The 25,889-nt window shown below is 40.5% G+C and overlaps 1 protein-coding gene across 1 annotated transcript in view; it reads right to left on the reverse strand.

Annotated features, from left to right (window-relative positions):
* Positions 1 to 25,889, reverse strand: part of LOC126469906 (ras-like protein 2) — a 90,405-nt gene that overhangs the window by 46,604 nt on the left and 17,912 nt on the right. Inside the window, exon 2 of the mRNA XM_050097263.1 lies at positions 11,881 to 11,968. Coding sequence (XP_049953220.1) covers positions 11,881 to 11,968 — 88 coding nt within the window. The remainder of the gene's footprint in view (positions 1 to 11,880; positions 11,969 to 25,889) is intronic.

Raw genomic sequence — 25,889 nt, forward strand, 5'->3', positions numbered from 1 at the left:
TTTATTTACAGTGGGAAAAGGATGAAAAACTGATTAGGAATATTTGTAAATACATGAAAGTGGAAAAAATGAAAATCCAAATTAGATTTGTTAAACATTACTACGATTCAGATGGGGTCAAGATAGAAAAATATTACACAATATGCGTGGGTCTATTGTTCAGGAGGACGTCTTTGGATAAACATGAGTGGAAATTGATTGATTGATCAAGCGGATACATTAACTGATTACCTACATGAGATTTGTGGTCATGGTACCCGAAAAATATAGCCAAAATGTAGGAGACTGTAATATTCAACAATATGTGGAGAAGAGGAAAGAAAAGGTTAGTTGGATGTAATAAGTGACAAAGAGTGAAGACCCCAACTACCCCATCAAAGGATTTAATGCTTTCAGTACTTCATAATGTTCCACAAGAATTAATTGCTGTTGATTTACTGGGACCGCTGCCAACATCCACCGGATGGTGTAAACATATTAGTGTAATTATGGATACTTTTTCAATACACAAGAAACTTTATTCTATACAGAAGGCAACACTAAAAATACTGTAAAAACTGGAAGCTGATTATTTTTTTGCAATGTGGGGGGTCACACTTTTGTATGAATCAGTTGCACAACGATTGGGATTCATGGTATCCAGTTTTATGGCACTATACGATAAGCTCGTTGATACAAAAAAGGTGTATGAAGCTGAAGATAGCAAAATGAATTGCTGAAACTGGTTGTGTTCGAAATAAAATAAAATAACCTAAAGTATACAGCTGTTGGTAAAGTTTATTGAAAAATAAAAAGAAAAAAAACTTGAATAATTGTTTGTTTGAGACTTTCTTCAACGTTTTTAGAAATTCTGATGGAATGTTATCTATCCCTTCTGCCTTATTTAATCTCAAGTCTTGTGAAGCTCTTATAAATTCTCTTCTTCTATATCATCAGTCAGTCCTCCTGACAATAATTTCTTTTTCGATTTCTTCACATTTTTTCCTGCAGGCATTTTGTCTTGGCTTCTCTGGACTTCCTATTTATTTCATTCCCGAGTCATTTATATTGCTGTAGTCCAGTCCTTCCCTAAGCATTTTTTATTTCCTTCTTTTGTCAATCAATACTGACATATTTCCTCAGTTACTCAAGGCTTCTTTGCAGTTACTTTCCTAGTTCCTATATATTTCCATCACCTGTGATCTGCTCTTTTTAGATATGTCCACTCCTCTTCAACTGAACTTCCTAATGTGGTACTCCTTGTCACAGTACCCACATCTTTAGCAAAATTCAAATGTATCTCACCGTTCCTCAGTACTTTGGTACCCCACTCCCTTCCACACTGATTCTTCCATACAATTATCTTAAACTGGAATCTACTTTTCATCATTACTAAATACATATCTGCTCCTGGCTATGCCTTATAATCCTGTATCTGATTTCAGAATATACGTCTGATGTAATCCAACTGGAAACTTCCTGTATCTTGTAATAAATCTATCATTTCAGAACTTTCGCAAATCAACTGAAATGTTCAATTTTGTATAAATTTTGGCCACACTTCGGTTAATTTTCTTACATTAATTATATATTTCTTATCTGTTGATATTTCTGAACATTTCTGGACATCAAGAACATATATTTATGTCTAAATATTTTTATTATTTATATCAACATATTTCATAGTAACACTCTTGTACCATGAAAACTAATAGTTACAATTTGAAAAGTATAAAATCTGAAACTAAGTCTACAGTAGATACACATTACTGTATTTTTCAATGTTATCTTCAAACAAAATATATGTCTCCATCTAGAAGGCATCTGAAGCTCGGTTTGTAACATATATAATGACTTGTAAATTATAGATCGCAGCGATCAGTCTTCCTTTTTAAATTTTATTGTGCAGATCTAGATTTCAGCTAGAAGCTAGCCATTCTCAATGCACTATTATTTTCATTCAGTGCATGTTATTCCCTGTTGGTCGGGCTTCATCCACAGTTCATTGAATACTACTCATTCAATGAACTGTGGATGAAGCCCAACCAACAGGGAATTACACACACTGAGCAAAAATAATAGTGCATTGAGAATGGCTAGCTTCTAGCTGAAATCTAGATCTGCACAATAAAATTTAAAAAGGATGACCGATTGCTGCAATCTACAATTTACAAGTCAATATAACAGTCACTGCGTGCAACATCTTACTGAATGGAAGATAACCTGACATATACAATGTATTTTGGTGCCAAATGCATCAAATAGTTTCTAAACCAAACTCCACACAGACCATGAAGGCCCAACGGCACCGAGCGGCTGCCGGTCAGCAAACTGCTCTCCCAGCCATATGTCAGTTTACAAGAGTGGAGCTGCTACTTTTCAATCAAGTAGCTTCTCAGTTTGCCTCACAAGGGCAGAGTGCACCCCGCTTGCCAACAGCACTAGGCAGACCGGATGATCACCTATACAAGTGCTAACCCAGTCCAACAGCACTTAACTTTGGTGTGTGATGGGAACCGGTGTTACCACTGCACCAAGGCCATTGGCATCAAATAGCTTCAGGAAACTGTAGTCAAACTATAATGTGTTTGCTTGAGAAACTGTTTATGTAAATGGTGACAGAAGCGATGTTTCAAATAAATATGAATAAACTTGGATGGAAAACAGTAAATATAATGTTTCAGTTTTACTCATCACCAATAATCCTCGAAAAATCTTTTTATAGGTTACAACAATGTGAAGAAGCCCTGATGCAGAGATCACCATTGTAAGACAAGTAAAACTTTTCTTCAAATATGATGCTTATTCCCTTATAAACTACTTTATATACATGAATATGAAGATGGTATCCATTCTTTTGGGCATGTCTGAAAGAATAGATACCATTGGTGATCTTGCAGCTCTTGAAGAATGAAATTACAATGAAATCCAGACCATTAGCTTATTACAGGCATTGACAAATATCAACGGGGACAGTTGCAAATGTGTGCCCAGACTGGGACTCAAACCTGGGATTTCCTCCTTACATGACAGATGCTCTATCCAACTGAGCCGTCGAGGACACAGAGGAGAGTGCGACTGCAGGGACTTATCTCTGGATGCTCTCCGTGAGAACCACATTTCCAACTCACTGTCCACACACTACAATTGTAGTGCCCCTGCCCATTATACTCATTACTCGCGGCAGTCAATCTACCGATTCCCATCCGAGTTTGAGCAATGTGAGTGCATCTGCACTGAAGACCATTGGCCAGTAAGTCTTATCTCTATGCAGATGGTATCTGTTCTTTTGGACATGTCCAAAACAACAGATATCTACACTCCTGGAAATGGAAAAAAGAACACACTGACACCGGTGTGTCAGACCCACCATACTTGCTCCGGACACTGCGAGAGGGCTGTACAAGCAATGATCACACGCACGGCACAGCGGACACACCAGGAACCGCGGTGTTGGCCGTCGAATGGCGCTAGCTGCGCAGCATTTGTGCACCGCCGCAGTCAGTGTCAGCCAGTTTGCCGTGGCATACGGAGCTCCATCGGAGTCTTTAACACTGGTAGCATGCCGCGACAGCGTGGACGTGAACCGTATGTGCAGTTGACGGACTTTGAGCGAGGGCGTATAGTGGGCATGCGGGAGGCCGGGTGGACGTACCGCCGAATTGCTCAACACGTGGGGCGTGAGGTCTCCACAGTACATCGATGTTGTCGCCAGTGGTCGGCGGAAGGTGCACGTGCCCGTCGACCTGGGACCGGACCGCAGCGATGCACGGATGCACGCCAAGACCGTAGGATCCTACGCAGTGCCGTAGGGGACCGCACCGCCACTTCCCAGCAAATTAGGGACACTGTTGCTCCTGGGGTATCGGCGAGGACCATTCGCAACCGTCTCCATGAAGCTGGTCTACGGTCCCGCACACCGTTAGGCCGTCTTCCGCTCACGCCCCAACATCGTGCAGCCCGCCTCCAGTGGTGTCGCGACAGGCGTGAATGGAGGGACGAATGGAGACGTGTCGTCTTCAGCGATGAGAGTCGCTTCTGCCTTGGTGCCAATGATGGTCGTATGCGTGTTTGGCACCGTGCAGGTGAGCGCCACAATCAGGACTGCATACGACCGAGGCACACAGGGCCAACACCCGGCATCATGGTGTGGGGAGCGATCTCCTACACTGGCCGTACACCACTGGTGATCGTCGAGGGAACACTGAATAGTGCACGGTACATCCAAACCATCATCGAACCCATCGTTCTACCATTCCTAGACCGGCAAGGGAACTTGCTGTTCCAACAGGACAATGCACGTCTACATGTATCCCGTGCCACCCAACGTGCTCTAGAAGGTGTAAGTCAACTACCCCGGCCAGCAAGATCTCCGGATCTGTCCCCCATTGAGCATGTTTGGGACTGGATGAAGCGTCGTATCACGTGGTCTGCACGTCCAGCACGAACGCTGGTCCAACTGAGGCGCCAGGTGGAAATGGCATGGCAAGCTGTTCCACAGGACTACATCCAGCATCTCTACGATCGTCTCCATGGGAGAATAGCAGCCTGCATTGCTGCGAAAGGTGGATATACACTGTACTAGTGCCGACATTGTGCATGCTCTGTTGCCTGTGTCTATGTGCCTGTGGTTCTGTCGGTGTGATCATATGATGTATCTGACCCCAGGAATGTGTCAATAAAGTTTCCCCTTCCTGGGACAATGAATTCACGGTGTTCTTATTTCAATTTCCAGGAGTGTATATGAAGATGGTATCTTCAAGTAGATAAGGCTTACCTGCCAATGATCTTCTTCAGTGGGGTAACTCAAACCATATGTGTCAAATATTCAGAAAACCATCATTAGAAATACGTACAATGTAGGATGAAAAAAATCATGTTGGCCATTTCTTAAAAATCTAAGTATATGAAGTGTTCCCTCACTATACATCTATGATCTGATTATCTTTGTATATAGTAATCCTGATTTACTTGTAATAAATAATTTCCAACATGATTACAACACCAGAAATAAAAATAAATTTTATACTGCCCACCCACCATTTAAAACTTTATGCTCAAACACCACAGTATATGAGAATAAAAATTTATAATAAAGTGAAAGGAAGAGAACTGCTCAGTATAAATTTAGTATTACTGAAAAAATTCTTATATGAGAAACAAGTGTGCAGAAATGTTACTATTCAGTATAATAATTCATGAATGACACCTGAAAATTTGAGAGAGAGAGAGAGGAAGCAAATACACTCCTGGAAGTGGAAAAAAGAACACATTGACACCGGTGTGTCAGACCCACCATACTTGCTCCGGACACTGCGAGAGGGCTGTACAAGCAATGATCACACGCACGGCACAGCGGACACACCAGGAACCGCGGTGTTGGCCGTCGAATGGCGCTAGCTGCGCAGCATTTGTGCACCGCCGCCGTCAGTGTCAGCCAGTTTGCCGTGGCATACGGAGCTCCATCGCAGTCTTTAACACTGGTAGCATGCCGCGACAGCGTGGACGTGAACCGTATGTGCAGTTGACGGACTTTGAGCGAGGGCGTATAGTGGGCATGCGGGAGGCCGGGTGGACGTACCGCCGAATTGCTCAACACGTGGGGCGTGAGGTCTCCACAGTACATCGATGTTGTTGCCAGTGGTCGGCGGAAGTTGCACGTGCCCGTCGACCTGGGACCGGACCGCAGCGACGCACGGATGCACGCCAAGACCGTAGGATCCTACGCAGTGCCGTAGGGGACCGCACCGCCACTTCCCAGCAAATTAGGGGCACTGTTGCTCCTGGGGTATCGGCGAGGACCATTCGCAACCGTCTCCATGAAGCTGGGCTACGGTCCCGCACACCGTTAGGCCGTCTTCCGCTCACGCCCCAACATCGTGCAGCCCGCCTCCAGTGGTGTCGCGACAGGCGTGAATGGAGGGACGAATGGAGACGTGTCGTCTTCAGCGATGAGAGTCGCTTCTGCCTTGGTGCCAATGATGGTCGTATGCGTGTTTGGCGCCGTGCAGGTGAGCGCCACAATCAGGACTGCATACGACCGAGGCACACAGGGCCAACACCCGGCATCATGGTGTGGGGAGCGATCTCCTACACTGGCCGTACACCACTGGTGATGGTCGAGGGGACACTGAATAGTGCACGGTACATCCAAACCGTCATCGAACCCATCGTTCTACCATTCCTAGACCGGCAAGGGAACTTGCTGTTCCAACAGGACAATGCACGTCCGCATGTATCCCGTGCCACCCAACGTGCTCTAGAAGGTGTAAGTCAACTACCCTGGCCAGCAAGATCTCCGGATCTGTCCCCCATTGAGCATGTTTGGGACAGGATGAAGCGTCGTCTCACGCGGTCTGCACGTCCAGCACGAACGCTGGTCCAACTGAGGCGCCAGGTGGAAATGGCATGGCAAGCCGTTCCACAGGACTACATCCAGCATCTCTACGATCGTCTCCATGGGAGAATAGCAGCCTGCATTGCTGCTTAAGGTGGATATACACAGTACTAGTGCCGACATTGTGCATGCTCTGTTGCCTGTGTCTATGTGCCTGTGGTTCTGTCAGTGTGATCATGTGATGTATCTGACCCCAGGAATGTGTCAATAAAGTTTCCCCTTCCTGGGACAATGAATTCACGGTGTTCTTATTTCAATTTCCAGGAGTGTACTTAGGACTTTTTAAAACTTTGTTACTTTTTAACAAAACTTATTAGTTACATAGTAATTCCATATCCAGTGTAGTATATTATACACTGAAGTACTGAAGAAACTTGTATAGGCATGGGTATTCAAATACAGAGATATGTAAACAGGTAGAAAATGGTGCTGTGGTCAGAAACGCCTACATAAGACTACACAAGTGTCTGGCATAGTTGTTAGATCAGGTATTGCTGCTACAATGGCAGGTTATTAAGAGTTAAGTAAGTTTTGTCATGGTGTTATAGTTGGCACATGAGCGATGGGACACAGCATCTCCTAGGTAGCGATGAAGTGGCAATTTTCCCGCATCACCATTTCACAAGTGTACTGTGAATATCAGGAATCCAGTAAAACATCAAATCTCTGACATCACTGTGGCTGGAAAAGGATCCTACAAGAACGGGGCCAGCAACGACTGAAGAGAATCTATCAACGCGACAGAAGAGCAACATTTTTGGAAATTGCTGCGGATTTCAATGCTGTGCCATCAACAAGTGTCAGCATGCGAACCATTCATCGAAACATCACTGATATGGGCTTTCGGAGTCGAAGGCCTACTCGTGCACCCTTGATGATGGCACGACACAAAGCTTTACACCTCACCTGAGCCTTTCAACACTGACATTGGACTGCTGGTCACTGGAAATATGTTGCCTGGTCAGATGAGGCTCATGTCAAATTGCATCACGCGGATGGACGTGTACAGGTATGGAGACAACCTCATGAGTCCATGGACCCTGCATATTGGCAGAGGACTGTTCCAGCTGGTGGAGGCTGTGCAATGGTGTGGGGCACGTGCAGTTGGAGTGATATGGGACCCCTGATACCTCTACATACGACTGACAGTTGACACGTATGTAACAATCCTGTCTGTTCACTTGCATCCATTCCTGTCCATTGTGCATTCCGATGGACTTGGGCAATTCCAGCAGGACAATGTGACACCCCACACATCCAGAATTGCTACATAGTGGCTCCAGGAACACTTTTCTGAGTTTAAACACTTCTGCTGGCCACCAAACTCCCCAGACATGAACATTATTGAGCACTTCTGGGATGCCTTGCAACATCCAGTTCAGAAGAGATCTCCACCCTCTTGTAGTCTTATGGATTTATGAAAAGGCCTGCAAGACTCATGGTGTCAATTCCCTCCAGCAGTACTTCAGACATTAGTCGAGACCAAGCCACGTCATGTTGCAGCACTTCTGTATGCTCAAAGGAGCCCTACACGATATTAGGCAGGTGTACCAGTTTCTGTGGCTCTTCACTGTATTAATGATATTATAAGAAAAATTGTAAACCTATTTTGGTGTTTTGACTAGTCTCATGTACATTAAAAAAATTGCTTGAAATTGTATGTGATGAGACAATAAACTTCTATTCTAATATAACTGCATTAAAATAGCTGTAAAATCATTTGTTTATAATAATACAAAACCAAGGTTACTTCTCTTTCATAATATGCCAGTGTTCATAACAAAGTGTCATCATTTTGTCGTTTCAGCTGCAGTAAATATTGTTTAAGATGAAACAAGTAATAATACTGCCTACAGTAATGGTAATCAGAAATAAATATTTGTCATGAGAAAGCCTTTCGGACAGGATATTAACAAAACACGTATTTTTAAATTTGAGTAATATTCCCAAATAGCAAACTGAACTGTAACAAAAGAACTATACTTGTTACATAATAAAAACTGGAGTTTTGTTAAGTAATATTGGTTTGCTGTTGTGGAGTGTAATTTAGTAGAGTTCTTTTTTGTAAAAGAGGACAAAGCAGGGATTTTTCAAGGTTAATGATTATATGATGAAGTGGTAATGAAATGATGAAATGTAATGGAATAACTGAAGTAATAATGAGAAATATAAGAGATAAAGTAGGGAGGATATAAAATGTAGACCGGCAATGGCAAGAAAAGCCTTTCTGAAGAAGAGAAATTTGTTAATATTGAGTACAGATTCAAGTGACAGGAAGACCTTGCTTAAAGTATTTGGAAGGAGTGTAGCCATGTATAGAAGTGAGACATGGACGATAAACAGTTTAGACAAGAAGAGATGACAATGATTAGGCGAAAACGCAACCACGAGACCACGAGCTGTGGACGACAAGAAGAGAATAAAAGCTTCTGAAATGTGGTGCGACAGAAGACTGCTTAAGATTAGATGGGTAGATCACATAACTAATGAGGAAGTACTGAATATAATTGGGGAGAAGAGAAATCTGGGGTAAAACCTGACTAAAAGAAGGGTTCAGTTGGTATGACGTATTCGGAGGCATCAAGGGATCACCAATATCAAGGGATCACCAATTTAGTACAGGAGGGAAGCATGAGGAGTAAAAATCTTAGAGGGAGACCAAGAGAGGAATACAATAAGCAGATTCAGAGGGGTATAGGTTGCAGTAATTACTCTGAGATGAAGAGGCTTGCACAGGATAGAGTAGCACGGAGAGCTGCACCAAAGTAGTCTTTAGAGTGAAGACCATAACAACATAAGAATTATTGTGTGAAAGTGGCAAAGGGACCCTGTCTTTTTATTAGTCTGTTTTGTGAATGCACTCCTTAAGTTAACACGATTTATAAAGAAAGCATTTAATGAAAACTCAGGCATAAGCAAATAATAAAACCTGAAGGTAAACATTGTTTCATTGTGATAAAACATCTATGCAAGTTTAGGCAACATGCGAGTAGCACATGCAATTCATGGTACTTTAAAGATGAAACTGAATGAAATAATATTGTTCTGACTGACTGTTAACCATACACTGCTGCAATTCTTTTATTTTCCATGATACTAAAATTTTGCTATTTATATTTTTGGTACTAATGGTTTTGAGTAATAATGCACTAAAAGAAATATGCTGTTAATTAACCAGTGTCAATAAATGAACTGAAAAGGTGGCATTCTGACAGAAAAAAAAACCCTAGTAAAATCGTAATTTCAGGGACTTTACTCAAAGTCTGGTAAACCCAGTAATTTTAATTTTATATCAAATAACGTCTATGTTTGAAGAACAGCTTCCACCCACTTTTAAATTCATTTACCCACAATTTTCCAAACACTCCTGAATATATTTGGAATCTGTATTTCATACATTACAAAATTTGAACAATTTTGTTCCAGGATAACAAAAAAGTGACATTTCTTTGCTAATATAGGGTATTTTATACATTTTTTACATATCTGAGGGTTGAAACTGAGGACACTGATAGAGATGCCTGGGATACGGATCCACAACAAAGTGTGTGTTAAATATTTTCAGGAAACTGTACGTTATATAAAAATGTTCAGCAAGGATGTAAGATGAAGGAAACTATTACAAAGTGAATCATTTTGTTTAAAAAATTGTAATATGTGAATCTGCCTATCAAATTGTACAGTATTTCTATAGCTTTTATATGATAATGGTGACCAGAGGAGGTTATTATAGCATATGTGTTTGTTGGGGGGACGGAGTGGGATGGGGGTGATTAAAGATAGCAAGCTGCAACCTTCTATCTGCTCTTATCATACCTCTTCTAATAATCAACTTTTTGTTCTTTTCCCATTTTGCAATTTTTATACATTTTCTAAGTAACACATATTTGGTATGTGCTCAAATATTTCAAAACCTAACCAATTTTTTTCTCATTAATGTTGATGCTTCAGGACATTCTTTTCACTATACTGATTCCAATTACGCAATTAATTTTCTTGGAAAGTCTGTTAATTAAAGGATATGAACAGCTGAATTTTTTATTACAGTTTGACTTCACAATTTTTGTGAGAGATAGTGGCATAATTCATTGTAAATACTGGCATGCCAACACACTGATTACTTATCTCAATTTTTGTGAAACTAATTAACTTCCTAAACAATTAACATTGAAGTTCAAGAGTAACTACATTTTCCATTGCAGATTTTGCCTCTGTGCTTGTTAGATTTCAACATTTTCAATAATGCTATTGTTGGGCTAATTATTAAGCACAAATGACATACTTCACTGATCGATTAAGCCATTAATTAAGATTTTTGCATAATTTACTGTAATTTTTAATGTGGCATTTGTACTCATAATGATTTCATAAGCTTTTCCAACTTCCTAGACCACTGCGCTTTTAATAAATAAAATTATTGTTAATATTTATAGTCCAACCTGGGCAGCAAAATCTAATGTAGCCAGTATTCAAATTGTTGTTTAGTTTGTAAAACCAAAATATGTTTAGACACCAATCTTTATAAGGTCAAACACCATCCTAAAACAGTCAGTCCTGGTCAAGCAAGTACACGAGCAACACCTATATTGAATGAGTCTGAAATCTGCTACCACTGGCACAACACCTATGCCAGATTTTGAGAAACCACAACTAGTCTGAGTAGCGTTTAAAGTTGATTCTTCTACAATGTTGATAATTTATTGTATTGATTCATGTAACTATTCAGTATTTGCAAAGTTCATGTTTAACATTTCTATGAAAGCTAGCATGCAATGTATATGTGAATAGCATGTGGGTGAATTATGTGATTGTGCTGAGTTTTTTGAACTGACAATTGTGTTTTACTTTGCACTGGTAGTGAGTTATGTACTTGATGTTCAATCATCTTGGTGACTGTCTCAAAACTTCAATGTGTGCACTGTTTATACAATTTACAAGCATTGTAACTTCGGACAGTGATTGTATCTGCCACTGCGGTACTGTGTAATAGGAGAGAACGGGTGTCTACCAGCACAGAAATATCACATGTGCAACCAGATCTAATCATTACAGTGTTCTTTGGTTGTAGCAAATGTGGAAAAAGCTATGTGATTTGGAAATCTGTATAGTGCATATCATTTACTCAATTCCTAGATATTAGTTTACAGCTATTCTACAAGACTTTGATCATCAAGACTCCAAGGGCTCAATAGGTAATACAGGCACACCCCATTGCATGCTCCTGGTAAAGAACATTGGGCACCAAGCAGTCTTTAGTAATAGAGAAATTACTACACCTATACAAAACTTTGAGGAGCTACATTAACTTAAAAAGCACTTTATGATGCATGTTATCAAATACCACATCTACATACAATAGTTAAATTTGCATCTAATACTACGATTAATGTGCTAGCTCAGTGAAAGGTAAACATTACGTTTGAAACAGTGTTTTCTTACCTGATCTACACCCATATCTTGTCACGAAAGAAGGAAAATGAAAACACATAAACAAATATACTTACTGTCAAGTTTCGCTGGTTGGTCATCAATAACACACTGTTTTGTGTACGAGTCTTCAATTGTTGGGTCATAATCTGTGACAAAGTAACTCTGTAAAGAAAGTGAAAATGTGTGTCAATAATGCAGAGCCTCTAAAGTGCCAATTCATTATGTCAGAGAAACATACAATAACGATACAATTTAATTTTATACATTCTGTTTCTTTAACCAATACCTTATGACACAGATATTATCATTAACAATATTCTGATTTAGTGCTAGAAGGTTTAATTGGTTTGTCTAAAATGGGCAGCCAAGAATTTGGCTCGCGAGCTGTGTCCTGGCACAAGTGTCATAGTGCTTAGTCCTGCTGCACATTTCCCCACTGCCACGGCACATTGTCTGAGTGTGAGGAAGGGAAAACTGCGAACATGCTGCATTTAAATGCCAACGAAAATGTATTGCATATGAATGGGTTTTATATTTCACATTTACGAACAACATAGATCACAAAAAATTAAATAATAATGAGAACATGTTTTATTCTTGGTGCACTGAAGACAATTTTTTTATCTGGTAGAAACTGTCAGCATACAGACACAAACAATTTCATTTTTGCACTCAGGTTGCCACGTAATCGTGACTGACCTAGTTTCGTAAAGGGAAAAAAAAAAACTTTTCACACACATACATGTTGATCAAAATATTCTAGATCTTTTGTGCCCTCGTTATGGAGAGTTGGTAACTCTACCTGAGAAAAAGTGCCCTCGTTATGGAGAGTTGGTAACTCTACCTGAGAAAAACAATGTAGGCATCCTGGACAGTTTTAATGTAAACGGATTTGTCTTTAAAATGGAAATTACACTGTAGATCAATCAGTCACATCTGCCCATAGACAGGGGCACTTTCAAATGAACTGCCAAACGAACCCTAAAACAGATGTAAGACTGGCAGTGTCTTGAAAATGTTTAGAAATCTATCCTCGTAATTCTTTCAACGTCACAAAAAATTCTTCAAAACTCGCATTTTCTATAACACTAGTGAGCTTAGCAAACTGGACTGTGTGTCAGAATTTGTCCCTTCTAAACTGTGATTTTCTTTTTGAATGTATCCCCATCAAACCAGAAATAAGTTGTTTCTCACATTCCAATGTCCTACTGTGGCCAGAGAACAGTCAAGTCCACTTAAAATGCGAAGCCTGCAGCCCATTCCGGACGCTCTAAGTTTCATTCCGCAGTCCTTTTTCCTTAATAAATTCAACAGCAGCTTGTCAGTCAAATAAACAAATAAATAAATATGTTCTAGGCATGCCCATCGACTTAACATATGTATTTTGACATAATATATAATCTGCATACTCTACGTTCAATTCCATCAAAAACTTTGCAACTGACTGTGGATTAATGTATGCAACTTCAGATATTTTACTATTTGTACTACCAATCTCTTTACCGGCTCCACACCTGCAAATTTAGCATGAAGTGCTTCATGATGTAAAGAACCATAAACCCTGTCTGTTGATTTTTGTAATTTTTTGCTCTTGCATCATCAACTATATCTTTAAATTCTTTCCGTGTGGTATTGTAATGATGTTTCATGGCAAATTTGCAGTACCCACTGAATACATGACTGCATAATAGATACAGAGAATTCTCATCCTCTCTTCTGCCTTTCTCATTTAGTTTTAAAGGCTGGTGGTGATATATCACAAGCCTGCATTTTTTTATGCTAACAGCCACTGGACCTGTGGACATCCTTCATATCACAAACAATGAATGAAGAGTAAACTGTGCTGACACCATGAGTCTGCTGAACTACAGATAATTGTGCCATCGTGCCATCCAAAAAAATGCCACACCGCCATACTAAATCAAATGTCTTACCATACCAGGTCCCTCAATGAAGCACCAAGCAAAGCCAAGGGAGGCAGAGTCGCGGCCTGCACAACCAGCTCATATGTGGTTTGTCATGCTGTGACTAAAACAATGTAAAAGAGGTTATTTCTAGCCCTTTTTTAATTAGCTGTCTGCTAAGACTGAAAAACACATAAAAGAATCAATTTCAATGATGATCGGCAAGCTATCATCTCACATATTAGAAAAGCCAAAATGGGTGAGGAACCAGACAGGTTTTTAACTAATGTTGAGGCAATTAGAGGTGGCAGGTACTATGTTGAATGAAAAGTTAATATAGTTACCTCTCCTTACATTCTCCTCTCCGAATGACATATACTGACTGGAGAGAATTACTGACAGCTCATATCAAGTATGGGTACAAAGTACTGCATGTTAGGATGTTGATGTGAAATTTATTTGCCAAATGAATGACAGCAAACAGCTAATGAAACGTGTAAGTCCTCGCTGATTCTTGCTGAGTGGAGAGCAGACTTTGCACGTTTGTTCTAGCCATAGCAACATTGTCAACAAATAAAATTGATCTCATGCATTATAATTCCTTCAGAATGCAGGAATATTATAGGTTCCATTGATTTTTGGAGTAAGGATATGAGCTTGAAGGAAATGCATGCAGAAGTTAAGAAATTAGGGGCACAAGACAGAATTTAAAAAAGTTGTTTAAACATTACTTAAAAACTTAGTCCAGCAAATTTTTTGCATTATCTTTGACCTTCTACTGTACAAATTAAACAGTTTCAATCATTGTTGTAAAATGACTGTCATTTTCATTATCTTTCACATACTATGAGAGTACGTAGTTCTACCAACTGCTTACTATATTTACTATGTTTAATTGATCAGCTGTAGATTCTTTGTGAGACACTGTATATTGTATTAACCAAACAAAACACTTTTGTAATTTTGTTTTGCAAACACTAAAATTATATTTCGGTATGTAAGTGTGTTTCTTAGTATGTAATTGATCCCACAGATGAGAAACAAGCAGAAATAGCACGTCAACTTTTTATCTTGGCTTAAACTGTAAAAGTTAACTCTGTTGAAAATTTTGACAAAATTATATACCGATTTACAGAATTCATTAGGACAACTTTTACAATGACTAAACATACACTGCCATTGATCTATGTAGAGGAATTGAATTTTCTGTTATGTGAATGAAGGCACCAACGTGGTGGTTCTATGTAGGGGTTACAGTATTTTCTAAAAGGGATGAATATGATATGGATCAGTAGGCATTGAATGTTTGACAGGTGTCGTAGTTCGATCAGTTTTAGTATGAAATAACTTGTTTCTAACTATCAGTAAGTGTTATTGTGCACGCATTTGCATTATATATAAGTGGCAGTGTCGTTCTTATATATTGCTCTGTGTAAAACTAAAGTATGGCATCAATTAAATGTAAACATGATGACGTCTAGGGGAAAAACAAAGTGCTTGAATATGTAGATAATGGCAAGCCCCTTCAAAACATTGCAAGTGAGGTGGGGGTTGACATAACAATTGTTAAAGACTGGAGAAAAAATAGAAAAACTTGAGTAAAAAATGATGACTGATGATGTGAAAAGACTGAAAATGTGCAGGACTTCGAACAAGTCTAAAAGTGAAATTAGGCATTGATTTTATGTAAAAAATTAGATGGGAACAATAAAAACAGTTTACAGCGAGTGAAGGCTGATGACATTGGTAGAAAAAAAAAAACTACACGGCACTCAAAATGCAACTACTTTTGGCAAGAAGCCATCTGCTGATGAAATAGCTATAAATGAATTTGTTCAGGAATTTGAACACTTCGTTAAAGAACTTAAGCCGATCCATGATCAAGTGCATAACATTGGCAAATGTGGTTTAAACTACAAAATACTCCCCACAAGAAATCTTGCTGCACAAAATTAATCTGTAACAGGTACAAAACTTACGAAAGATAGAATACATATTGCTCTCTGTAGCAATGCTATTGGCAGTCACAGGATGCCACTATTTGTGTTCGGAGAGGCAAAAGAACCAAGGGCATTCAAAACCTTAATATGACAACACTGCCTGTATATTATTGTAACAAAAAGTCAACATGGATTAAACTCAGCCGCTTTAAGGAACTGTTTTATGAAGAACATTTGTTACTATGTGGTTTCTCATGTTTTAAATGGTCAAGTGCAAATCAGTTACGTGTCACTGCAATACTGTAATAAGGTATGTACTGTTGGTAAACTTTCACTCACAGGAACAATATCTTACTGTATGATACACATGTATTTTACAGAACAGGTACTACTTTACATTACACTTTTGTGTACGATTTTTTAGCATGTCAACATTTTCTTTTTGTTTTGTTAGTGTTTTAATGTGGAACAATATGTCAGACAGTATTCCCAGTTGAAAATTAAGGTTTTACTGTAATGCATTTGATCCCATGGGGGACAGATTAGCGAGGTTCTGCTGTACGTTTAAGTGTGGAAGCATGAGTGTGGGTCATGGTTAGATACTCCATATGAGAGAGTGATAAGTAGGCATTCCCTAATGTAGATTATGCAAGAAAAGATGAAGGCTAAAAGGGTGGAACATAGCCTTGGCAATAGGAGAGGAACTGAAAAGTAATAATTTAGAAGTGAATCATGAGTCTGACAGGGAAATCGGACCAAGAGAGCAAACAATAATGTTAAGAGTAGTTGACAAAATAATGTAAGATTATGAATGGGAAATGCTTATCCTGAAACAGGAAATAGTACATGGGGTGTACGTACCAAAATCTTTAGTAAGAGTTCGAAAAAGCAAGTACAGAACAAGTTCAATGAATACGTCAGAGGACAAAGTTCAGTTGAAGAACATTAGGTTACTAACAAAAGAATTGGAGTGACTAGTAAAAGTACATGAAGCAAAAGGCAGCAAGGAAGCCATGGCAAAGACAGACGGTTGTGGTAGTGCTTTATGGAAGTAAGTAAGAGTTGGCCACTTAAATCCACAAGGAAAGAGTGCACTAGTGGAGATTTTCACTAAGTATGGAGATATATTCCATCTACTAGGTGACAAATTGTCATTTACATCTGCAGTATACCATCAAATTCTGATTGCACTGGAAAATACAGTGAAGGTAGAGTGTGCCAGACCATGCTGAATTTCAGAGATATAGAATGAAGATTTAGAAGATCAAATTGAGCAAATGCTGAAAGATGACATAATTGCTGAACGCCAGGGTGCCTGGAGTGCATCATTACTGTCACTTCTGAAGAAGATAGATGCCGGTGACAAACAGAAGTGGAGAGTTTTAGTGGACTACAGGCAATTAAACGACATTACTGTAGTCAATGCATTTCTGCTACCAAATATCTGCAATATCTTTAACTACCGAGGGCAAGCAAAGTACTTCTCAATGCTTGACCTAGCTGGCAGACACCATCAAATATTGATGAATAGGAAGGATAGAGAAAAACTACATTCAGTTTGTATCATTAGCATTATAAGAGAATGTCCATGGGACTGAAAGGAGCCCCAGGATGTTTTCAGTAACTGATTAACAAAGTTTTGGGACGCCTGCATGGAGTAAAATATTTTTTCTATCTAGATGATATAGTGTGCTATAGAAGAAACCTGCTGCAGCATAACAAGAAGCTCCATGAAATCTATGATTGGTTATGAGAGCATAATTTAAAGCTACAACTGGACAAATGTGAATTCCTAAGGAAAGAAGTGATGATATTAGGTCATTGTATTACAGACAATGGATTTCATCCCCCCCCCTCCCCCCCTCATCCTCCTCCTCCCCCAATAGGATGACTACCATGCTGCATTTTGGGGTTTTTGGTGTACTGCCTTATTAAAGGCAGTGATGCAAATATGAAAGGCATGAAGGTGGAGCATATACCACATTAGGTGACCTTCCCTGCACGATGCGGATTACTGGAGAATTTTGAAAACTGGCGGCAGGTCAAACCCAATAATGGGGACCATGTATTTATTCAATGCAAAATGGTAGAAAATGCCAGAAGTGGAAACTCAAGTCCCAACTCAAAAACCAGGTCCAAGCAGGGTCTGCACCAAGGAAACCACCTAATGGAGAGGCAGAGGGGGAAAGGGTCAGTGGCAGTGTAAGCTTGCAGCACAGAAAGGAAGTAATGCTGCAAAGGCTGGGGCCAAGTACATACAGAAGAGTTGTGAGCCCTCTGGGGGGACAGGACAAGATGACAGAGAATTTGAAAACCATCTAAGTTGGATGCTGTACAGAGGTTAGCAGGCCAATCACAGATGGGTGTAAATGCACTGTAAATGAATTGTAGGGAGGGAGACCATAACTGCAGGAAAACAAAAGAGAAGAAGAGAAAGTACGAAATGAAAGGCAAAGAAAAGAAGTAACAAAAGAAGAGAGAACAACAACATCTGAACAAATATTAAACTGGGGCCAGGAAGGTGGCAAGAACCAAGCACATGTTCTAGAACAAATCCCCAGCTGTCAAGTTCTGAGGAACTGACACCAGGAGGGGAAACTGTCACAGGCACTAGGGCCGTAACTACTGTGTTGCAGAGTGTGACCTAGAATGGGGCTGAGTGTGTTGCATGTAAGACACCTATATTCATCTATTCATCCTTATTGACAATTTGGTGGTTGTCATGCCAATGCAAAATGATGTGGAAAAGGTCTATTCAGTAATGGGGCTGTTGCAGGCAGGGGTAAAATACTGCATATGACAGTTGTTATAATGGGGTAGTAACGGGGAAAGAACCATAATCTAGGATGTTTCACACAGTTTTTTTTTTTTTTAAGCAGAGGAATAATGGAGGACTTTTCCAAGTGGTGTGGGGAGAGTATCTGGCAGGGTGCACATCAGTTCATGGTATGTTTTTAGAAAAATCACAGTCTTCTTGAAGAAGGTGATGAATACATTCATACCAGGATTACATATATGTAGGTGCACTCTTTATTTGTTTTAGAGAAGAATTAGAAGCATCAAAATTGGATAAAGTTTTTATTTATTTGTTGATTAGGCAGTTGGGATAATTGCAGTCAGGCAAGGAGGTGCAACTGGCAGTGTATTCTCCAGGAAGCCCGCATCCCAGCAGACATGTTTACCTTGTATGCTGCAGCTATATGGTGCAGAATATTTCACATAGAAAGAATTACTACTGTTATGATGGACACACTGTTATTTGTTAGTTGGTATGATGTGGAGATGGTCTTCAGTGAATCTGTGATCAACGTGAAGGAAAGTGACATGAAATTTAGCCAAGATCCTTGTGAAACATCATTGTGAAATGAGTCTACACTGCACTTGCATACATCTAGTTTTGTTACAATGAGTGATGGTGTGTAACTAAGCTAGTAATATTTATAAATATCTGGTTATATAGTGCTGTAGATATGTATGTTTGTAAGCATACATGTATGTACTGCCAGTATTTTTCTATTACTCTGCCATGTGTTGAAACTTAGTTAAAAAAATGCATTTATACTATTAGTATGGATGTATCAAAATTACACATGCTGAACATCCACGGTTTTCACCCATCCAGACCAAACAAAATTGCCATCCCAGGGATGAAATGTCCTGGTTACCATGGCCACAACCCGGATGTATTAGTTTCATCTTACACAGATCATAATGACGTGGAGGAGTCATTTTATAATCAGATCACAAACTTTTTGTAAATATGGCTACATCCTCACCATTTACAAGTGATACTTTATTCCTTTGAAAGGTTAAATAAGTGTGCCACAAGGGGCAGAACATGTATATGCGGTTTGTTGGTACAGAGGTAGGTGCCATCAATGGTAATTACAGCACAGATCACAACAGAAAGGATTAAACATTGAAGTCAGCAGTCACTTTTTTCCCCTTTAGTAACAGAATAGGATGGACTGCCTAGTTGATATTTGTAACATCATCTGAGGCGAAGAGAAAGGTATCTCCCTCCTGAGATCTAGTGATCAGCCCTGTAGTGACACGTCAACCTCCACATCTGTCCAGCAGTTCACCATTCACTGTAGAATAGTGCCTGAATGAGTCAGAAAAGGAGAAAAAGAAAATGACACAATGGTATTAAGTTTTAAATGAATGGATGTAAACCACTCTCTCGAGAAAATGTAAAACCAGATTCTCTGCTTGGAAGTTGCTGCCCTAACTGTAGAGACAAGGAGTTGTCAAGCTTCTGTGTCCCCTGCAAAGCAGCAAAGTAGGGGCACCCAACTAATTACTGACCACCGCAATAGGGGCATCACGACAACAATGGGGTGGGTAATTGTCAGTCACCTGGATAAGGTGGCTATGTAGCCACTAAAGAATAGTAGATTGCCTTTGAACAGGACAAAGGGAAGATCTTCAAGTAGTCATGGACTTCAGTGACCACAGTGAAACTATCCTTTTTACAAACATTCAAAAGTTGAAGATGTAATGCTAATGCAAGTCAGATCCTGGTATCCTCACCTCCAAGGTTTCCATCTTTTCATTTGCTACCTTGCAGAGTTAATGTAATTTACAATCAGCACAAGAAACGTATAACGGTTAAAAAAATTTTAAACAATGCCAAAAACCCAACTATATTTACTTATAAAATTTTTATTAAAATACAAAATGTTACACAGTTACAGCCATAATATTTGTTGAATGCAACTATTTAGTCACAAGAATTTATTTTACTGGTATTGCGTTTTAACTTTTCTGTAAAATGAAAACTCTCACGCCCGGAATTATCACAATCAATAAAATACTCTGGGCTATCATGCCAGGGTCAAAGGGATTTCACTTTAAAACCCGACTTTTCGTCCCCATCTGCAGAGAACACTTTCAAGGAGGATCATAGCTTTGTTGAACATCTAGTTCACACCCTCGCTCGCTACTGACAATAGCAAAATTCCCCTTCTGCGCAGTGGTGACACATCACATTTTGAATATGTGAGTGCAATTGGGCATTGTTGACTGCCGTCGGCCGCTGTTACTACCATCCCATGGTGGAAGAACATCGCACATCTTCTTCAGCACTGGAATCCAAATTTCATTCAATTTCACGCCCTCCTTCTTTCTACTAAAATTCCTGGGGTGTCTTAAAATCTCTATGGGCTCTCCGTATAGCTTTTCATGGTATCCACTTGCGGCTGCCAGTACGTGAGTCCTATCAAAATGAATGTGGTGGTCCCCTGGCAGTAAAGCATGTCCTGCAAACAGCTGATCTGTTGATCTCCCCTCTCCTGCAATTGCCCTTGAGCTTTTCAAGTTGTTTTTTGACAGTTCTTTTTGTAGTACCCACGTGCTCCTTCCCACAACTTTTCTTGCAATACAAGAAACACAGTTAAATAACATTTACACTTCAAAAAATTTTTTATGTAGAATCGTAATGACTGTAAAGTACAATTTAGCTTAAATATAGAAATTTCTAAATCTTCACTAATTTCTTGGCTCTGCTCTCTCCTAAATTATTTCTCAGTTTTGACCGAACAAGCTGTACATGGAAAAGATTCTCTCAATGGAGGCAGTGCTGGTAGGGTAAGAAATGAGGCACTAAAAAGTAGTTATGAGAGTGGTTACTGTTTAGAATAAATTAATCATAGGAATTTAAAATGAACTATTTAATCATCAATATGAAAAAAATCCCAAAAACCCAATTTTGCCCACTGAGCTGGTTTTTCTTAAGAGCATGGGTTTTTCTCAACTCTCCCAGATGGTCTCCAAGATAGTTTCCCAATCAGTCTATGTGGCTTGGGATCCGGAGGAACACAACTTAGCTCCCAGTACTGTGAAGGCAAGAAACAGATCATGCATAATCAAATCAATGGATTCCAATGATAGCATTGGTTTATGGCCTGTGGCTGGTTACAGTGTCACTACAGATAAGGAAATTCTAGGGTGGAAATACAATGGACAGCTTGGTAAATGGGCACTAATTCTACTATAAAAACTCTAAGATGGCAGTAAATGTTGTTCATGGACCGCAGGAAAGTATGAAAGCACACGACTGATGTGCTTTTCAGCCACTGAACCGTCAGGGTAACAAATGGCTGTGGAAACAGGAAATTTGCCAGGAGCTGCGAGAAGAATCTATCATTTCCTTTGTTCAAATGGAAAGGTCCAGTCAGATCTTTGGACAAGGTAGGGAGGATGGGGTGAGAGATAGTCACAAAGATAACCTGACGATAAGGGTCAATGGAGGGAGGTGGAGGTCAGAGTGAAGTGACTCTGGACAAACTGCTGCTGGAACACCAGACCTGGATCTTCCTTGTAAGTGGTGAATCCTTCTTTCAGGGAAAAGACTACGGTAAATAAGTGGAAATGTCGTGTGACTAGGGCACCCCGTTGGGTAAACTGTTCGCCGGGTGCAAGTCTTTCAATTTGACGCCACTTCGGCGAGTTGTGCATTGATGGGGATGAATTGATGATGATTGGGACAACACAACACCCAGTCCCTGATCAAAGAAAATCTCTGACTCAGCCGGGAATCAAACCCGAGCCCTTAGGATTGACATTCTGTCACCCTGATCACTCAGCTACCAGGGGCAGACGAGAACACAGCCAAAGCCTTACAGACAAACAAAAATTACACGAAGCGAAATGTAGTGTGAGGAGGGCCATGCGAGAGGCGTTCAATGAATTTGAAAGTAAAGTTCTATGTACTGACTTGGCAGAAAATCCTAAGAAATGTTGGTCTTATGTCAAAGCAGTAGGTGGATCAAAACAAAATGTCGACACTCTGTGACCAAAATGGTACTGAAACAGAGGATGACAGACTTAAGGCCGAAATACTAAATGTCTTTTTCCAAAGCTGTTTCACAGAGGAAGACTGCACTGTAGTTCCTTCTCTAGATTGTCGCACAGAAGACAAAATGGTAGATATCGAAATAGACGACAGAGGGATAGAGAAACAATTAAAATCGCTCAAAAGAGGAAAGGCTGCTGGACCCGATGGGATACCAGTTTGATTTTACACAGAGTACCCGAAGGAACTTGCCCCCCTTCTTGCAGCAGTGTACTGTAGGTCTCTAGAAGAGCGAAGCGTTCCAAAGGATTGGAAAAGGGCACAGGTCATCCCCGTTTTCAAGAAAGGACATCGAACAGATGTGCAGAACTATAGACCTATATCTCCAATGTCGATCAGTTGTAGAATTTTGGAACACGTATTATGTTGAGAGTATAATGACTTTTCTGGAGACTAGAAATCTACCCTATAGGAATCAGTATGGGTTTCGAAAAAGACGGTCGTGTGAAACCCAGCTCGCGCTATTCGTCTACGAGACTCAGAGGGCCATAGACACGGGTTCCCAGGTAGATGCCGTGTTTCTTGACTTCCACAAGGCATTCAATACAGTTCCCCACAGTCGTTTAATGAACAAAGTAAGAGCATATGGACTATCAGACCAATTGTGTGATTGGATTGAAGAGTTCCTAGATAACAGAACGCAGCATGTCATTCTCAATGGAGAGAAGTCTTCGGAAGTAAGAATGATTTCAGGTGTGCCGCAGGGGAGTGTCGTAGGACCGTTGCTATTCACAATATACATAAATGACCTTGTGGATGACAGCGGAAGTTCACTGAGGCTTTTTGCAGATGATGCTGTGGTATATCGAGAGGTTGTAACAATGGAAAATTGTACTGAAATGCAGGAGGATCTGCAGCGAATTGACGCATAGTGCAGGGAATGGCAATTGAATCTCAATGTAGACAAGTGTAATGTGCTGCGAATACATAGAAAGATAGATCACTTATCATTTAGCTAGCAGGTCAGCAACTGGAAGCAGTTAATTCCATAAATTATCTGGGAGTACGCATTACGAGTGATTTAAAATCGAATGATCATATAAAGTTGATTGTTGGTCAAGCAGATGCCAGACTGAGATTCATTGGAAGAATCCTAAGGAAATGCAATCCGAAAACAAAGGAAGTAGGTTACAGTACACTTGTTCGCCCACTGCTTGAATACTCCTCAGCAGTGTGGGACCCGTACCAGATAGGGTTGGTAGAAGAGATACAGAAGATCCAACGGAGAGCAGCGCACCTCGTTACAGGATCATTTAGTAATCGCGAAAGCATTACGGAGATGATAGATAAACTTCAGTGGAAGACTCTGCAGGAGAGACGCTCAGTAGTTCGGTACGGGCTTTTGTTGAAGTTTCGAGAACATACCTTCACCGAAGAGTCAAGCAGTATATTGCTCCCTCCTACATATATCTCGCGAAGAGACCATGGGGATAAAATCAGAGAGATAAGAGCCCACACAGAAGCATACCGACAATCCTTCTTTCCGCAAACAATACGAGACTGGAATAGAAGGGAGAACCGATAGAGGTACTCAAGGTACCCTCCACCACACACCGTCAGGTGGCTTGCGAAGTATGGATGTAGATGTAGACTATGGTTACATGGGTATTCAGGGTTGCTCCAAAAATGTGTTGTATAATTTAGTAGTAACTAGTGATGTCCAGTACACAGAGGTTGAATCCTGGCTTCTACCAGGAGGCTGATCCACAGAGCTCGTCTGAAAGGCACTAGTCACGAGTTGGAGGCTGCAGTGGTGAACCAGGTCCAGTAGTTGTAATGCTGAAGTGGCTACTGATGCACAAGCCAGACACCAATAATCCAGTTGTGAAAGGAGTCATGCTTTGTACAGATGGTGGGCTGGACTGCATCCCAGACTATGCTGAGCTTCAACTGACACTTCTTTTTAAGCTGGTGAATATGTGGTAGCCATGTCAACCTAGCATCATATAAATGTCCCAAAAAAGGATATTACTTTGCCACACTGAGAAGTTCATTATGAAGGTAAAGTTCTGGATGTGGATGAGCATACATTGGCATAAGTGTGTGACACATCATCACAGTAGAAAACCAGAAGTCATGGGTGAGAGTCAAAGCTTGTGCTTTTCTGTTGGCACCCGACAGCTGGTGTTCAGCAACATTCATGGCTGAAGAACTGTAGTGATGGCAAAAGTTGTCCACGTGCAGTGAGGTGACAACAATTATGAGAGAGTGACAGGCACATATACAGATGGCAGGAGTGTCACATACATAAAGTACAAATGGGCAGCGCATTGGTGGAGTTTTCATTTGTACTCAGGTGACTCATGTGAAAAGGCTTCCAACACGATTAGGGCTGCATGACGGGAATTAACAGACTTTGAACGTGGAATGGCAATTGGAGCTAGGTGCATGGGACATTTCATTTCAGAAATCAATAGGGAATTCAATATTCTAAGATCCATATTGTCAAGAGTTTGCCACGAATACCAAATTTCATGCATTACTTCTCACCACGGACAACGCAGTGACTGACAGCCATCACTTAATGACTAAGAGGAGCAGTGTTTGCATAGAATTGTCAAGTGCTATCAGAAGAGAACTCTGCAAGAAGTAACCACAGAAATCAAGGTGCAATCTATGACAAAAGTATCCATTAGGACAATATGGTAAAATTTGACGTTAATGGGCTATGGCAGCACATGACCATCACAAGTGCCTTTGCTAACAGCATAGCATCTGCTGCACCTCTTCAGGGCTCGCGACCATGTTGGTTGAACCCCAGATGACTGGGAAACTGTGGCTTGGTCAGATGACTCCAAATTTCAGTTGGTAAGAGCCGATGGTAGGGTTCAAGTGTGGTGCAGACCGCTTGAAGCCATGGACCTAGGCTGCCAACAAGGCACTGTGAAAACTGTTGGTAGCTCCATAATGGTGTGGGCTGTGTCTACACGGAATGTACTGCCCCTCTGGTGCAACTGAACCGATTACCGACTTGAAATCGTTATGTTCGGCTACCAGTAGACCATTTGCAGCCATTCATGGATGGAATTTTTATGGATGACAAGGCACAACATCACTGGGACACAATTGTTCATGATCAGTTTAAAGAATATTCTGGACAATTCGAGTGAATGATTTGGTCCTCCAGATTGCCTGACATGAATGCCAGTAGACATTTACGAGACATAATCGAGACATCTGTTCGTGTACAAAGTCCTGCATCAGCGACACTTTCACAATTATGGGCGACTATAGAGGCAGCAGTGCTCTGCAGGAGACTTCCACAGACTTGTTGAGTCCGTGCCATGTCAAGTTGCTGTACTATGTCACGCAAAAGGAGGTCCGGCACAATATTAGGAGGCAACCCATTACTTACGTCATTTCAGTGTATAGGGATGGTGAGT

Source organism: Schistocerca serialis, chromosome 3 (genome assembly GCF_023864345.2).
Source record: "Schistocerca serialis cubense isolate TAMUIC-IGC-003099 chromosome 3, iqSchSeri2.2, whole genome shotgun sequence".
Taxonomy (NCBI): domain Eukaryota; kingdom Metazoa; phylum Arthropoda; class Insecta; order Orthoptera; family Acrididae; genus Schistocerca; species Schistocerca serialis.